The sequence below is a fragment of the Canis lupus genome, chromosome 1 (assembly GCF_011100685.1).
Source record: "Canis lupus familiaris isolate Mischka breed German Shepherd chromosome 1, alternate assembly UU_Cfam_GSD_1.0, whole genome shotgun sequence".
NCBI lineage: Eukaryota > Metazoa > Chordata > Mammalia > Carnivora > Canidae > Canis > Canis lupus.
This window is the reverse complement of record NC_049222.1, coordinates 55,609,352-55,626,109: the sequence shown is the minus strand read 5'-3', so window position 1 is coordinate 55,626,109 and position 16,758 is coordinate 55,609,352. Positions and strand designations below refer to the sequence as shown.

Genomic DNA, 16,758 nt, shown 5'->3' with positions numbered 1-16,758 from the left:
GGCCCTTTTGTGACCACAGTGATGAAAGCTAGAAGATGTCCAGGGTGCATTTCAGGAGACTTAGCAGAATGTGACCAATGGACCCACCACCACACCCTCATCATCACAGAAAGTGGACGTGGCAGGGCTGGAACTAGACGTGCAGGGGCCCATGAGAGGGGTTCTCAGTGACCAAGCTCTAAGGGCACTGGCCCCACACTCTTATTCAAAAGAACACACCTGTCAAGCATCTCTTTGGAGGGATGCCCATTGACATCCCAGACATAAGATTATGGTGACTTCACATTCTTCTTTTTCTTATTGCCATAGAGTTTTCACCAATCAACCAATCACTGTTTCAATAAATAAATAAATCATTTTTTAAAGGTATAGCTGTTAGAAATACTCAGAAACCATACAGCCTTACTTGTAATCCCAGTTTATAAGTAGTTGCTTTCAAATGCAAAGTTCACAGGCAATGAATTTCTCTCTTGTAAATGAACCTGAATCAGAAATGGTGCTGGGTTTGGTCATTTATCTGAGTCTGATGGATGGTGAATCCATCAATCTAGCCAATCCATAAACATAATAATGCTTACAGGGGACTAAGCATGGTGTTTCCTTCTTCACAGAGGTAAGCATTTTGTTTTTCAGGTACACCTTGATTCCCACCTCCATACTGCTGGGCCTTGGGGCTGCCCCTCTGTGGTCCGCCCAATGCACGTACCTCACAATCATGGGAAACACAGAAGCAAAGAATGTGGGAAAAGTTGGCAGAGACGTGGTGAACCAGTATTTTGGCATCTTCTTTCTCATATTCCAGTCATCCGGTGTTTGGGGCAACCTGATCTCATCACTGGTGTTTGGCCAGACACCCACTCAAGGTAAAAGAAAACGGTGGTCAGTGATGGCACCTGAGAAGGTCCCCCATCCCATTTACACACATCTTTATTCCACGACCAGAGCAGGTGAGCCACCTGAAGACGTGATTCTCACCTGCCTGCGGCCCAGCCTCTCCTGGTTCCCAGCTGTTCTCCAGGATGGTCTGTGTAGATCTGAGGGTCTGTCGTCCACAAGGGCCCCAACCATTCTGGTCCTGCCCTCCCAGGGCCAGGGGGAAACCCCTGAAGAGCAGAGCCCAGAGGAAACAGAGGGTCACTGCCAGTGGAACTCGGGTTCATGGAGCCATCACTATCCTTTTAGACTAAGAATGAGTTTGATTGATTTATCATCCCACTGAACTGATCCACTGTCCAGAGTCTTAAACATTTCACATAAGACCAGTTGACCCTTAACTGATGTCAACATTTGACAGCTGGTGTCTTAACTCACATCTTTCCTTGCCCTTGCCCAGACACGGATATAAGGTGTGTATCTGTTTTATGTCTGCACCCTTGGATGTCTGAGGATTTAAACCAAGGGCAGAGGAAATAAATCTCTTCAGTGCTCACAGGCAACCTTTATTCTTAGGGGGGTGGGGGGAGGAGGGGAAGGTTCTGACTCCTGACTCTCTTTTTTTCTTTTTTAGAGTCCTTTATTCCATTTTTATTTTTATTCCAACTCCTCATAGTAGAAGTGAGGCCTTTGTACACTAATGCTGTTTCATCCATATGAACAGTTAGGGAACATCTATTTGTTGATGATTACTACTATTCAGCACCTTGGCCTTTCGTAAAATGTCTTAGACAATACAAAATGTTACATTTATTTTTCCCATGAAATCAAATTATTGTAATTCTAATCTCTCAGAGTTAATAAATAGATTTGTAATGTGTATGAATATCTATAGGATTCCCAAACATGTGATTTATATTGGTTCTAATCAAAAGGATTTATTTTATTCTTTTCTCTACAATGGATTATTACTCATCCATAAAAAAGGAACAAAATCTTGCCATTTGCAATGACATGGCTGGAGCTAAAGAGTATTATGCTAAGTGAAACAAGCTAGAGAAAGACAAGTATCATATGATGTCACTCATGTGTGGAATTTAAGAAACAAAACAAACAAACATGGAGGTGGGAGGAAGAGAGGCAAACCAAGAAACAGACTCCCAATGTTAGAGAACAAACAGATGGTTATCAGAGGGGAGATGGGTAGGGATATGGGTTCAATAGATGATGGGGATTAAGGAGGGCACTGGTTGTGATGAGCACCAGGTAATGTGTGGAAGTGCTGAATCACTAAATTCTACACCTGAAACTAGTATCACACTGTATTTTGAATAACTTTCTCCCATACTGACTCCTGACTCTAATCAGGATTAGTCCTATCTCTGCATCGTGGTCCTCGGTCCTGCTCTTCCCTATAAAGTCCACCTTTAGGAAACTCCAAAATCCTCCCTCCCCTTTTTCTCATGTGATGCCATCACTTGCTAAGTGCATCTGAAGAAGGGAAACCATTGGGTTGATGGATACCTGATTTTTACTCATTATTGCTATCAATAATCCAACAGAAACTGAGATTAAGGGTCAGTCTACAACACACCTGGCGTGAAATGGAGTGAAGAGATTTACTTTTAATGACATTCAGGCAAGTGAGCTTAATTCTCCAAGTGATCCCAGGACACAGACTCCGAGGAGTGAGGCATCCCCAGAGCCCTGCAAGCCTCCTTCGCCTCCCTCGACCTCTGACCTCCCTCCAAACCACCTCTCGTTCTTTGGGCTGTGGCTCTCACCAGTCGAAGGGGACTTTCAGAGTTCTATGTGATGAAATTTCTATTATGACAAATGCTCTTTCTTCCATGACATCTTCCCCCCTCTCCCCAGCACCTCAGACATGGTCTGAGAGTCATTGACAGTGCACATTTTATTCTTTCAGCAGATAGGGAAACTAACACTCAGAAGGGGTGTGAAATGACCTACCCAAGGTCGTGGAATCTGAAAGAGAACCCAGCAGTTCTGACACCTATTCTAATGTACCTTATTTCTTCTTGATTCTTCTGGAAACGTTGAGCATGTTCATTATGTCCAGAAAGTAATATAACAAGCAACTAGCATTTATTACACCTTTGTCCAGGGTCTTAAAATGTGCGCCTAAGGGGAAGGGTGATTTGAGGTAGCTGGTCAAACAAACCCATGTCCCATGCTCTTGACCTATGGTCACCCTTGCTTTGAGGGTGTCCAGGCTCTTGTTAGCTACATATTTCATTCCTCCCGCCCCTCATCCTGTCAGTTCCCCACATTCTCACATCATCTTTTTGCTTCCAACTGCACAGAGGCCATCCCAGAGGAGCAGCTTCTGTCCTGTGGGGCCAGCGACTGCCTGATGGCCACAGCGCCCACCAACAGCACCCAGCGTCCCTCGCAGACTCTGATCTACACCCTGCTGGGCATCTACACGGGTATGTGTAGAAAAAGAGTATCTTCCCAAAGTATAAATATTCCTGCAAAATGAGTTCAGCTGGGTTGTACTTTGGTATTTTTCGTACGAAATCCAATACAGCAGAACAGGGCTGTCTGACGGTTTCCTATAATGATAGAATCATTTTTCTTTTGCGAAGCCCAATACAGTGGCCAGTAGCTACATGTGCTTGCTTATATTTTTATTAGCTAAATTAAAAATACTGTTCCGAAGTCACAATGGTGAGGATTGAGACTGTGCTGTGGTCTCAAGGCACAGCTCAGGCCACAGAAATGCATCTTCTGCACCCTAAGCTCCTGTGTGAGATTCCCCTCATCAACACGCAGCCCTCTGAGCGTCCCCCTGCATGAAAGCAACATGGGTCCCCACTGTGGTTCCCAGTAGCCACCCCAGACCCAGAGCACATGATGCCCACCTCCTGGTTCACACAATCCAGCAGCTTAGGGGAGCGCGGTCTGGACATTTATGTGAAACAGGGACCATGCCTTTGTTCCGGGGAGAAACTCTCTTATTATTCAGATCCTGGCTTCCTTGCAGAGTTTCATGGGTCTTCTTTCTGTAAGCAAGGCCATGTTACCATAAAGACACACACATAAAAGGAATGGAGAACCAGGAAAAGAGAATTCTACTCCCCAGGGTAATTTTCCATGATTTCCTCTGTCCTCAGGATGATATTCCTTGCAAAGCCATTCTCTTTAGTATGTTCGATGAGCGACACCAGCACATTCATGCCCCTTTGGCAGGTTCTGGGTCACGGGACAGCTCTGGACACACACACATTTTTACTTTTCCTAGCAAAAATGTGGTTTCTGTACCATGATCCACCTCTCGTGACTGCCTTGTGGCTCTCGTCCTGGGATAATGCGTGTCCTGAGGGCTTCGTGTGCCTGCCCACGGTGGGAGGCCATGGTCCTGAGTCCCTGGGGAGCTGACACGACTCCTCCATGTGATTACACACAACCTATGGATGGGCTGTTCTGGAAGCTGCTTCACAATTGAGGTGCCTGAGACCCCATAAGGGCAGCTCTAATGATTTGGTGGCACTTATGGCTCTCGAGAAAACTAGTGACCACGTGTGACCTTGGCACGAGCTCAGCAGACCTCCACGTGGTGTTTAATGAGCATTGTCAAAATGCAGTTGTACCGACCTGGGGAGAAGGATTGTGTTTAGCCGGGAAGACAGTGGCTGCAGGACAGCAATAAGGCTGAGAAGTCAGCTGTCACATCTGTGGGGGGAGCCCACTGAGGGGCTATGGGGTCAGGCTTCACCAGCTCTGCCCACCACCTGGCAGAGAGCTGCTTTGTAGACCTGGCAGTCTCGGGGACGCCCGGCCCATGGGCTGCAGTGGGACGGACCTTGTGTCACATGAGCTGGTGAGATGAAGCAAAGAGAAAAAATAATTCAAGTCACCTTTAGAGGCTGACAGGTCTGACCCATCGGACTAGACATCGTGGCTTAAAGCTGTTCTGAAGGGTTTCCACTGCCTTTCAGAGAAGGAAGCATCAGGCTCTTGAATGAACCTGTGGCTCCTGGAGCGCTGGGTGTCATTCGCGTTGCCAGAGAGGAGGAACCAGGGACAGATACGCAGCTATCACGAGCCCAGTAAGGAATGAGACAGTTTCTTGGTAAAGATGAAAAGGAATAAATAAACACTAGCCCTCCATCCAAATAATGAAGAGGCGCAAGGCACAGAAAGAGGTGCGGTCACACCTCCTGGACTGTGAACGCGCAGGGTCCCCTCTACGGGGACGTGAATCTTTGCCTTGAATAAAATGTGTTTGCATCGTCAGCCCATCCATGTGGTTCAAAGCACACCCGCTGTGAAAGGGAAAGCCCCCCCTGCATCCCTCCCCACCCTCCTGGGCCCCCAGTCGCCCCCCACCCCTGTGGCCTATAGTTCCTGGACACAGAGCAGCACATGTGACAGCGCCCCCCTCCGCCTTCCCCTCTGAAAACAGCGCAGCCCTGCACCCCAACTCCCCAGCTGCTCCCCATGGGTCCCCCTTAGCATTTAGAGTTGCTTCGTCTCCCATCTTCGAATGTGCAACATCCCCTCACGTTCGGGACGCCCCGCAATGCATGCACCCAGTTCCCACCGCAGGACATTAGGGGAAACACATTTGGAATAAACACAAAGCTTAGCAAGGGATAACCTTTTGGGACTCGAAATCCTGAGAAGGGAGCCCAGCTGTTGCTGGAAGTTACCTGAGGGTGAGGACAAGGGAACAGCCTCGGTTGAGGGCACCGAGGACCTCAGGGCCTCGCGGGGTTTGTGCTGCAGGCCAGAGGCCCTGGTCAGGCTCGGCAGCCTCGTTTCATGGCTTAAATGAGGATATTTGAAATAGATGCCCCAAAGGGGAGAAGGAAGTAAATCAGTGCCACATAGCCAGGACTTCCCGGCTCCTGCGAGCACCCCAGCACCCCCCCTCTGTCCTCCCTGCAGGGAGTGGTGTCCTGGCGGTCCTGCTTATAGCCTTATTTCTCGAGCCCATCAAAGATGCTCAACAGAAAAGCGAAGGAGAGAAGAAATCATCTTTCTGGTCCACCCTGCTGTCGACCTTCAAGCTCCTTCGAGACAAGCGCCTGCGCCTACTGGTGCTGCTGCCGATGTACAGCGGATTTGAGCAAGCCTTCCTCGCTGGCGACTACACCAGGGTACGTACGAGAGCACCCAACACCTGCGTTTGCGTGTCGCGGGGGCTGCTGGGGGCGCGCCAGGCCCTTCCCGGCCGTGGGAGAGCAGAGTTTATGGTTCAGCATCTCAGCTTCCAGGCTACTTCCACCCCCTGGAGCTTGGCCTTGTCCGGAGGGCCCACCTCCTGGTTGAGATGTGTCCTTAGGGAAAGGGCCTGAGCTGTGCGGCATCATGTGTAACACTTCCTTGTGTTATGCCTGCCTGCACCTCACCCTATGCCCTTATTTTAGGGAAAAACGTGAAACCCATGAGTTACACCGAGTGACACTGGGATTCCTTCTCATGCTAGTTTTCAAATTGTGCATTTCAATCTGGAAATGGATGTGGCTCTGGGGCACTGTGGCCCTGTCTTTCTCTAGATGCCCGCCTGCCCACTTCGTGCATAGGGAAGGCCTCGTGGGGGCAGGCTGGCAGAGGGACACCTGTCTCCCGGGGCTGGCACATCAGGAACACAGGGCCACCATCCACCACTGTCCCTCGTGGCCGTGGCATGCTCACCAAGATTCTGTTTCCACGGCTCCCTGCCCCTGTGCTGTCCTTTCCTGAAGACCCTCCTAAGGTGCCATAGGAGGGACGCCGTAAACTAGGCTGTTAGAGAGCAGAGATCCCCTTTCCAGAAAGTGCTACGTAGGACCTGGGGCAGCCAAGGGGCCACAGAGCCAGGACAAGTCCACTCCTCCAGGATTGTCCTTCCTTGACCAGGAAACGTCTCCCACTCCGTGCCTACCGCAGCTCCCTCCTTGGTAGACGTGCCACACTAGCAAGATGCCCAGTTAAATTCAAATTTCAGGTCGCCACCAACATCTTTTAGGACATGTACGCTCCGTGCAGGATTCGTGGGTCCTAGATTCTCTCCGGCAGCCCCTGCTCCAGGGACAGTGTTGCTGGAGGGTCTTGGAGTTCCAAAGACCAATGACAGAAATGACAAAACAGCCCTTTTGCATTTGGCCACGTCCCCTCCACATGGAGTGGGACCTCAGCCACGGCCCCTGCAGTCCCAGAGCAGTGGGGCTTCCTGTCCAGCCTGCCCATCTGTGTGTCTGTCCTGATTCTTCCCGGGGACGGGAGCAGGCCGGTGTGGGCGTGAGGGCACTGGGTCCATGCAGAGGTCCGTGCCCTCTGTACCCCGCAGTCCCACGCAAGGAGAACTCCTTTCTTCTTCTCTCTGCAGAGATTCCCTTCATTTTCTTCACATCTGCTTCTTTTCTATTAGGATTTTATTTTATTTGTAGAGCTCTTTCCGGTTCACAGCAAGGTTGACAGAAGGTGTCAGGAGCCCCATATGGCCCAGCCCCACACATGCACAGTCTCCCCCATTATAACGTCCCTCCCGTTGGTTCCAGCCGGTGAACCTGCCACGGCATGTCATCATCACCCCCGTGAGGGGTCACTCTGGGTGCTGTGCGGCCCCGGGGGTTTGGACAGAAGTATCAGGACACACGTCCACTGTTTTGGGATCACGCAGAGTGGCTGCCCCAAGCATCCTCTGTGCTCCACCTGTTCCATTCATCCCTCCCACCTTCTGCTAACCGTCTGGTGTGCAGAACGGGAAATGACCAGCCCCACTAGGAATTGCTCAGATTAGCCCCTAATTCCTAAGGAGAGCGACATAGGCAAAGGATGCGCAGGGACGCTTCTGTGCAGGAGTCCTTGGGGGTTCCTGCCTGGCATGAGCGTCTCCTCCTCCGCCAGGTGCCATGAAGCCACCATGAAGGTCTGGGCCTGTCCAGCACGTCGGCTGTCCCACGGCAGACCGCGTGTTAGTGTCAACCGTAACCCCACATCCACACCAACCCCGGGCCCCGAGCCACCAGGTAACGCCCCCTGTGCTTCCTCCCGCAGTCCTACACCACCTGCGCCCTGGGCATCCATTTCGTCGGCTACGTGATGATCTGCTTCTCCGCCACCAACTCGCTGTGCTCCGTGCTCTACGGGAGGTTGTCCCAGTACACGGGCAGAAAGGCCCTCTACGGGCTGGGTAGGCAACCCGTGGCCAGACACGGGCGGGAATGGGGACCAAGGGGCGGGAGGAAGGCCATGCTCCGCTCAGGAGCGAGTGCATAGGGGCTGAGCGCCCGTGCACCGCGGGGAGGCTTCCTGTAGGAGGTGACCCGCCCTCCTGCCTTCTACATTTTTTTATTTAAATTCAACTTGCCAACATATAGTAGAACACCCAGTGCTCATCCCATCAAGTACACGCGTCACCCTCTGTCTCTGTTGGGAAGAAAGAAGAAGCAGAGACAGGGTGAATAATGAGAAATGAGGGCATTGGCAACACAGTTACCCGGCCCCCCAGTCAGGGTCTGAGGTGTCTGCGGCGACGACACGGTGAGAAGGGAGAGTGATGAGCTGACCAGGGGCCGTGTCACCCGCGTAGGTTTTCCCATCTTGTCCCTACGATCGCCCTGTGGCGTGGCCACTGCCCACTTCACAGATGCGGAAACCCAGGAACAGGGAGTGTTGTGACAGGCCCGAGGCACACAGCGAAGGCCACAGGCACCTCCCCTCTTCCCTGTCAGCAGCTTCTGGAACGCCCAGAGCTGTTCTTGGGCTACATTGCAGTAATAGAGGCCTCGGTGTCCACGGGAATCAGGCCAGAACTCACGAGCCACCGGGGTAGCATCAGGCGGGTGAGCTGGGTGCCTCTGCCCGCCCCTCCGTGCACCTCCGCACCTGCTGGGGAGCCTCAGGGAGAGGCTGGGGCGCTGCAACCCCCCTCCTTCTGTTACTCTGGGGTCTCCTCGGCCGGGGCACCGTGACACTCCCTGTAGGGAGCAGGGCTCATCACCCCAAGCCCGGCCTGGATGGTGGGGGCCCAGGGGTCTGCAGAGGCTCACCCCCTGCCAGGCTGGAGTATTTCCAGGAGACACTGTTTACCTGTTGAAGCAAACAAAGAGGCTCCTTCACCATCGGGGGTCCCAGCCTCCTGGGGCTGCGCTCACATCCCGGTTTCTGCCCCCCGTGTGCACAGGTGCGGTAACCCACCTGTCTTGCATCGTGGCCCTCTTGCTGTGGAAACCTCACCCCGACCAGCTGGCTGTGTTCTTCGTGTTTTCTGGCCTCTGGGGTGTGGCTGATGCCGTCTGGCAGACACAAAACAACGGTGAGTGTCCTGTCCCCGAGTCCCCTCTTGGGGGTCCCTACCTAGGCCAGCCGTGGGGACACGTGGTGGGCAGAGGGCCTGCCGTCCCAGGGGCCACGTGGGGAAGTGTCGTGCCACCTAGTGATGCTAGAGCAGGAGGCAAGAGGGGGATGTGGCTCTAGGTGCCAGCTTGGATTTGAGCGTTTCTTCAGTCCCACGATGCAAAAGGAGGGAATCACCTGCGGATACAACTTTCTTTCCTAAGAATGTCGGGTTCCTCACGGCTTTCTGTTTGCGGAGCGTCCCTGAGCAGGGACGTGGCCATGTGCCGCGCGCTAGAACCATGGGGCTGGAGAGGCCTTCGAGGCACCCCCGGCCCGATGGGGACAGAGGTGTGGGACCTCCGTGTGGAAGAGCGAGCAGGTGCCTGTAACTGCAGCCGACTGGAGGCAGTGGGACGGGGCGTGCGGTGCCCTGGGAACTGAGCTGGGGGCGGTTGGGGCTTCGTTTGGGGTCAGGCCTGAGTCAGACCCTGGCTGGCTGTACTCGGGCGGGGCTGCTGTGTAGGAGGCCGGCGGCTGCTGGGGCACCCAGGGGAGGCCGGGGTGCCGGGAGGGAGGCTGCAAGGCTGACCCCACGGTGCAGAGTCCGTGTCCGGTGAGGTCCGCTCCCTGGTTCATAGAGCTGTCTTCTCGCTGTTCCTCCTGGGGCAGGAGGGACATGGAGCTTATAAGGACACAAATCCAATTGAGGAGGACTCTGCCTCAAGACTAGATTGCCCCCAGAGACCCCATCGCCTCATGCCATCACCTTGGGGTTAGGGTTCACCCTATGAATTTGGTGGACACAACTAATCTGGCCACAGCAGCTGAACATGCTGGGGGCACAGGCTGGGCTAGGTGCTGGGTGAGGTGGTGAGACTGGGGGCCTCAGGGGGGCCCAGGCTGCCCAGGGAAGGCTCCGGCTCTGCTCACCGTCAGTGCAAGCAACAGAAAAGGTGCAAGTGGGAAGCGACAAGGTCAGCCCCACTGGGTTATGGGGGGACAAAGGGCTGCTGCACTAACAGTCCCCCTCATCCCTCGTCCTCATGAGAAGATGAGACAGATCTGCATCGAGGCAGCCACAGCACAGAGCAGGAGAGGAGATGTAGGTGGAGGCAGAGCTCGGAGCAGGAAGCCAAGGGGCCGGTGGGTAGGTGGGACGTGTGGCTGCAGGCACAGTGTCCCCAGGATGGGGGTACAAAGGGCAGATGAGCAAAGGCAGAGAGACGACACTCAGCACTGAGGCGTGGTTGTTGGTAGGGTTCACTGCTCTCCATGATTGCATTTGGGTTCAGAGTTAGGGACCATGCTAAGAATGGGGGAGGATGGCAAGCGGCTGGGGAAGGAGAAGGTAGGGGAGCTGAATGAGGACATGAGGACAAGGAATGAGGGGGACAGGACGACAGAGGGGTCCCCGTTGGCCAGATGAAGGCTGCCCTTTATATGCAGACCAAGAGATGGGAGTGGGGGTGAAGAGCCACGGGGGCCTTGTCACCATGGGGAGAGGAGTCAGCAGGGTTCCCATGGAGAGCCAGCCAGTGACAACGTGACAGACGGCGTGACTGCGGTCACTGCGTGCCTGGTGCCGTCAGTCCTGGGGATTGTGCTCCGGAACTGAGCCCACCAGCCGGGCGGCCGGTTAGGCAGTCTCTGAGGCAAGCCAAGAGGGCAGAGCGTGCGTGAGCATGTGTAGAGCCCGAGACCCAGCCACCCACAAAACAGAGGACAGGAGGCTGTGACAGGGCACCAGCCAGCCTTACGGGGTGCCGCGTGACACGGAGGCCACCAGGAGTCAAACCACGAGTGGTGTCTACGGGCCGCAAGGCGCCCCAGGGACGCACAGTGGGAGAGACAAAGTAGAGGCGGGCAGGTGACAGCACAGGGGTCAGGGGGCCTGGCCCTGACAGCAGGGACGCACACACAATGCTGGGCTGCTGCACCTAAGGGTTCAGGGTGGGGTGCTGTCCACGGAGCAGCACTGTCCCACTAAGCCAGGGGCCACCTGCAGGAGGAAAATCGTGGTTACCATGCAGCACAGAACAGCAGGGGTGGCCTGGGTTAGGGGCGAGGGGCCTAAGCCTAGGAGTAGAGGCCCAGTGGGAGGCCAAGGAGGCTGGGTGGGGATCAGAACAGGTGCTTGGCTGCCCCCAGGGAGGCCTGCTGTGGGAGGCAGCAGTAGCCGAGCCACTGGGGTGTGTGTGGGGGGCACCTGTGTCCGCTGTGGGTCCTGCTCTCTGAGGTGAGATGAGCCATTGCAGGGGGGTGTCAGAGGCACCAGTAGAAGAGAGGCAGGAAGCAGGGGTGTGGGTGGCACGCATACCAGAAGGTGACTGATGGCTTCCATTTGGCAGGGGAGAGTGAAAATGACAACCCTGAGTCCCCAGAGGCCCATCTGCCTGGGACAGGAAGGGGTGCTGGGGGCCCCAGGGTTTGGCTCCAAGGAGAGCCTTGTCCCCAGGTGACATGCCACCCAGCCCCGCTCTGGGAAACACGTGTGGGCTAAAAACTGGGTCAACCCAGGCCAACCCGCAGGCAACATCAGGAAGGAGGCATGGCTGCTGACCCACACCCAGACCCCAGGGGCCCGGGCTTTGCAGCCTCCCCACCGCCTCAGCCGTGCAGGTGGCTCTCATAAACCTCTGAGGCGTGTGCAAACGTGTGCGATCAGGGCTGTGATCGCAAGTGGTTGGAGCAAGGTCAGCACCTGGCAGGGCTGGGCTCGAAGTGTCGCTCCAATAGAAGTGCTGACCCCATGGAGGATTGGTAAAGACAAACGGACGTGAGCTCTGTAGACGGTCCCCAACTGTAAACCAGGGACAGGTCCCATCACGCAGGCAGCATCACAAGAGAATTTCTTTCAACCTCCGCATGCAGGTGGGAGACACCCGGTGTGTCCCGAGCACCACACGTGCATGTGCCAGCTTGCCCCCGACAGCCGTAGCCGACACCTCTGAGCCCCTGGGAATTTTTCAAGTATTTACACATTACAAGTCAGGTAGGGGGCTGAGTAAGTGGCCGCATAATACCTGGTGCAGCAATCCCCTGGATGTTTCAGGCCACTGCAGCGAAAAGGCTTGGCTTTCTCCCTCGCTGAGACACAGGAGTGATGGCTGTCACTCTCCTCGTCTTGCGGAGGACAGAAGAGCCCGTCAGGATTGTGCAGATGAGGTTAGGTGAGGTCCAGTGAAACCCCCCGGGACCGCTTTGCACCGTGCATGGCCTGAACGCACGGAATCAGGGGTGCTAAGTTAACATGGATTATCTCTGTCTTTTTGTAAAAACAAAAAGTAAATTTTTTTTTTCAAGGAAAACTCAGTTGTTGGGGAAATGTGATCTTTGCATTATTTGAGAATTTCTTTTGCAGTCTGAGCTCGTGGCCATCCTACCCCAACACTGAGCTACGTTTCAATCACGGCATCCCCCGCAGGCGGACTGCGCCAGGCTCCCTTCGAGCTTGCCACCGGCCGCGTGGCGCACCCACGGGGGCTTTGTATTTACAGAGGCTGCAAATGTTGGGGTAGCTGTTGCCACCTTGCCCCCCAAGAGCAGCCCTCTCCCATTTTTGTTTTTTTAGATAGCACAAGTTGGCTTCCTCGTCTTGTTCTCCCTGAACGTGTGTCTCTTTGAGAGAATACGCGAGGTGAGCCACGTCCTTTCCTAGCCAGTGAGGCTGAACACAACTCAGGCAACAGGACCCTCCTCCCCGCCATCACCTCTCAATTGAAAACCTGGCTTGGAAGTGAACACGGTGCCACCCGAGCCACCCCGGCCCTCCTTCCTGCTGAGGGTTGTGCAACCGCCGCTCCACGATCCCCCGGGGCTCCCGTAGGCTTCAGGGCCACCGATCTGGGCCACTTGCTCTGGTCTGTTCATTCGCTCTGACAGTTCAGGGAAGCCCTGTGCCGTTGCCATGGCAACTGCGTTTGAGATTCAGAATGTCTGGTCTAAAAATACTCTTTTGCCCTGCTAGCTGCCAAAGGGACTGTTCCGGGTTGATAAACACAGAAAACCTGCCTCTCTTACATGCCCGGTTCATATAACCTGTCCTTCCCAAGCAAACGAGACGGCCTGATGACGTGTTCACACCCCCATGCAAGGACAGGAGTCAGTCTCTGGTCACTCCCACCGGTGCCTTCTTGGGGAGGATGAGGCTGGGAGCAAGCCTTCTTTGCTTTTTTTTTTTTTTTTTTTTTTTTTAAGATTTTATTTATTTGTTTGAGAGAGAGTGAGTGAGCAAGAGAGAGCACAAGCAGGGAGAGGGACAGAGGGGGAGGGAGAAGCAGGCTCCCTAAGCAGGAAGCCTGATGCGGGGCTTCACCCAGGACCCTGGGATCATGACCTGAGCCAAAGGCAGAGGCTTAACCTACTGAGCCACCCAGGGGGCTTCTTTTCTTTCTTTCTTTTTAATAAATTTTTTTAAAAGATTTTATTTATTTACTCATGAGACAGAGAGAGAGAGAAAGGCAGAGACATAGGCAGAGGGAGAAGCAGGCTCCATGCAGGGAGCCTGACACGGGACTCGATCTCAGGTCTCCAGGATCAGACTCCAGGCTGCAGGCGGCGCTAAACCGCTGTGCCACCGGGACTGCCCTCTTTTCTTTTTAAATAAACTTATTTTGGAATAATTTGAGTTTACAGAAAAGTTACAAAGACAGTATAGAAAGTTCCCATATACCATTGACTTAGTTTCCTCTGATGTCAATATCTTACAAAACAGTGGTACATTTGTCAGAACTAAGAAATTAATGTTGGCACTTGACTCAACTAAACTTTTGACTTTATTTGGCTTTCTCCAGTTTTCCCTTTTGTGTGTCCCAGGGTCCCACCCAGAGTCCCACCCAGAATCCCACCCAGGGTCCCACCCAAGGTCCACCCAGGGTCGCACCCAGAATCCCACCAGGAATCCCATCCAGGGTCCCACCCAGAATCCCACTCAGGGTCCACCCAGGGTCCCACCCAGGATCCCACCTGGAATCCCATCCAGGTTCCACTGAGGGTCCCACCTGGTCCACGCAGGATCCCATCCAGAATCCCACCCAGGATCCCACCCAGTATCCCACCCAGGGTCCCATCTGGTCCCCATTACATTGAGTGGCCACATCTCCTTGGTCTGATCTGTGACCGTTTCTCTTATTTTTTGTTGTTCCTGACCTTGACAGTTCTGGAGAATACTGGTCAGGCATTTTAGAGACTGTCCCTAATTTGAGGTTGTCTGATGTTTCTCATGATTAGGCTGGAGTTATGAGTTTTTGGTAGGAAGACCCCAGAGTGAAATGGGATCTCATCTTTTCTCATCACATCGGTCACTGACTCTATGATCGATCCCTGGTCAGCCTGGCACCTCCAGTACAGAGTGCTGCTCTTCCCTTTCTACTGCCAATTTTGGGGAGCCAGTCATCATGTCTAGCCAACAATCAAGGGAGAGATAATTAATCTCCATCTGCTGAAGGAGGAATCTGTATATCCATTATGTATAATTCCTTCATAAGGAATATTTGTCCCTTCTCCCCAGTTTATTTAGTTTTTATTTAACCATTTGTCTTCATCTCTATGGGCTCATGTATTCATCACATCCTTTAGGTCACAGTCCGGTTCTACGTTACTTACTTTGCTATTCTAATCATTCCAGCTTTGGTCATTGGGATCTTTCTGTTGGCACCTCTGTCCTTCTGACATACCCATCTATTATTGGTTTAGTACTTCCCAGCTTGCTGGCATTACAAACTATTCCAGATCCTTCTCCTGGGCCAGCAGTACCATCAGCCATTTCTCCAAGGACCCTGGGTTCATTTTATTGGATAACAGTGTTAGAAAATAAGATTTGAGTGCTGGGCATGCTCATTGCATCTGAGATGCATCTGAGAGGACAAGGCTTCCAGGGGACAAAGCAGGGAGACCCACACACACACACGTCTGACTCTTTCATTATGTATGTATGTATGTATGTATTTATTTATTTATTTATTTATTTATTTATTTATGAGAGACACAGAGAGAAGTAGAGACACAGTCAGAGGGAGAAGCAGGCTCCATGCAGGGAGCCTGCAGTGGGACTCGATCCCAGGACCCCGGGATCACGCCCTGAGCTGAAGGCAGATGCTTAACCTCTGAGCCACCCAGGGATCCCTGTGTGTCTGTATTTCTGTATCTGCCTGTCTGTAGGTAAGTTAAGCGAAGATAGGTCCACACTGGGGTCCCCGACTCCTCTCGAGCACCACAGGTTCATTCTAGCCCTCCCTTTGCTGATCTGTGACTTCCTTCTCTGACAAGGAGAAACTTGGCTCCTACTGTGCACATCACATTGCTTATTTGTTCAAGCCTAGTCTACATGTGAGGTGACTTCAGAATTGTTGAAATATTATTTTACCTCCTTTCCTTTTCTCCTTAAGAGTATTTATTTTCTCTTCATTCTTCCCACCATATCCTTAAGCAACTGTTGGAATTTGACACAATTAATGTGTTGCTTTTTTTTAAGATTTTATTTATTTATTCATGATAGACACACACACACACAGAGGCAGAGACACACAGGCAGAGGGAGGAGCAGGCTCCATGCAGGGAGTCTGACGTGGGACTCGATCCTGGGACTCCAGGATCATGCCCCGGGCGGAAGGCAGGCGCTTAAACCGCTGAGCCACCCAGGCTGTCCAATGTGTTGCTTTCTTTATGTTAGGATTAAAATCGGATCCAGATTGTAATTTCCTGAAAAGGCCAATTTGGTAATTTATAATCATCACAATCTAAACTTAATCTTGAAATCTAAAGACATCAACCTATAGACCATTAACCACACATTAGCTTAAAGTTAGTGTTGCCGTATTACTAGAAGTTATTACTAGAATATTCATGAAATTGGGGTGCGTTTACTCTGGTACTGCACCTGCTAAGAGCACTGCTGCGCCTGTTGGCCACAGAACATAGAAACACCCACCGCTCATAGCCATCGTGTCTCAAACATGGATTTTCCTCACTAGCATCTCATTTATGGATCCAGTTTTAAGTGTCATCCTCTAAAGAAAGACAAGAGATCTTTATTTAGTCAGTTAATTTTTATTTAAATTTCAGTTGGGGGCAGCCCGGGTGGCTCAGCGGTTTAGTGCTGCCTTCAGCTCAGGGCATGGTCCTGGAGACCTGGGACCGAATCCCATGTCGGGCTCCCTGCATGGAGCCTGCTTCTCCCTCTGCCTGTGTCTGTCTCTCTCTGTGTCTCTCATGAATAAATAAATAAAATCTTTTAAAAAATAATAAATTCCAGTTAGTTAACATACAGTGTTGCATTAACTTCAGGTGTAAAATATAGTGATTCAACACTTCCATACAACATCCGAAGTGCACTCCTTAATCCCCATCACCTATTTAACCCTACCTCCCACCCTTGTCCCCTCTGGTAACCATCAGTGTGTTCTCTGTAGTTAAGAGTCAGCTTCTTAGTTTCTCTCTCTCTCTTTCTGTCTCTTATTTTCCTCTTTGCTTGTTTGTTTGGTTTCTTAAATTTCACATATGAGTGAAATCATATAGTATTTATCTTTCTCTGACTTATTTCAATTGGCGTTATCTTTTCTAGCTCCATCCATAGCATTGCAAATGGCAAGATTT

At 52.3% G+C, this 16,758-nt stretch overlaps 1 protein-coding gene across 5 annotated transcripts in view; it reads left to right on the top strand.

The window, feature by feature from the left end:
* The window catches only part of UNC93A (unc-93 homolog A), a 41,657-nt gene that overhangs the window by 20,407 nt on the left and 4,492 nt on the right, over nucleotides 1-16,758 (top strand). For all 5 annotated transcript variants that reach the window (XM_038526547.1, XM_038526550.1, XM_038526549.1 and 2 more), the window contains 5 exons: nucleotides 634-863; nucleotides 3,198-3,323; nucleotides 5,788-5,999; nucleotides 7,882-8,017; nucleotides 9,011-9,142. In XM_038526547.1, the coding sequence (XP_038382475.1) occupies nucleotides 634-863; nucleotides 3,198-3,323; nucleotides 5,788-5,999; nucleotides 7,882-8,017; nucleotides 9,011-9,142 (836 nt within the window). The remainder of the gene's footprint in view (nucleotides 1-633; nucleotides 864-3,197; nucleotides 3,324-5,787; nucleotides 6,000-7,881; nucleotides 8,018-9,010; nucleotides 9,143-16,758) is intronic.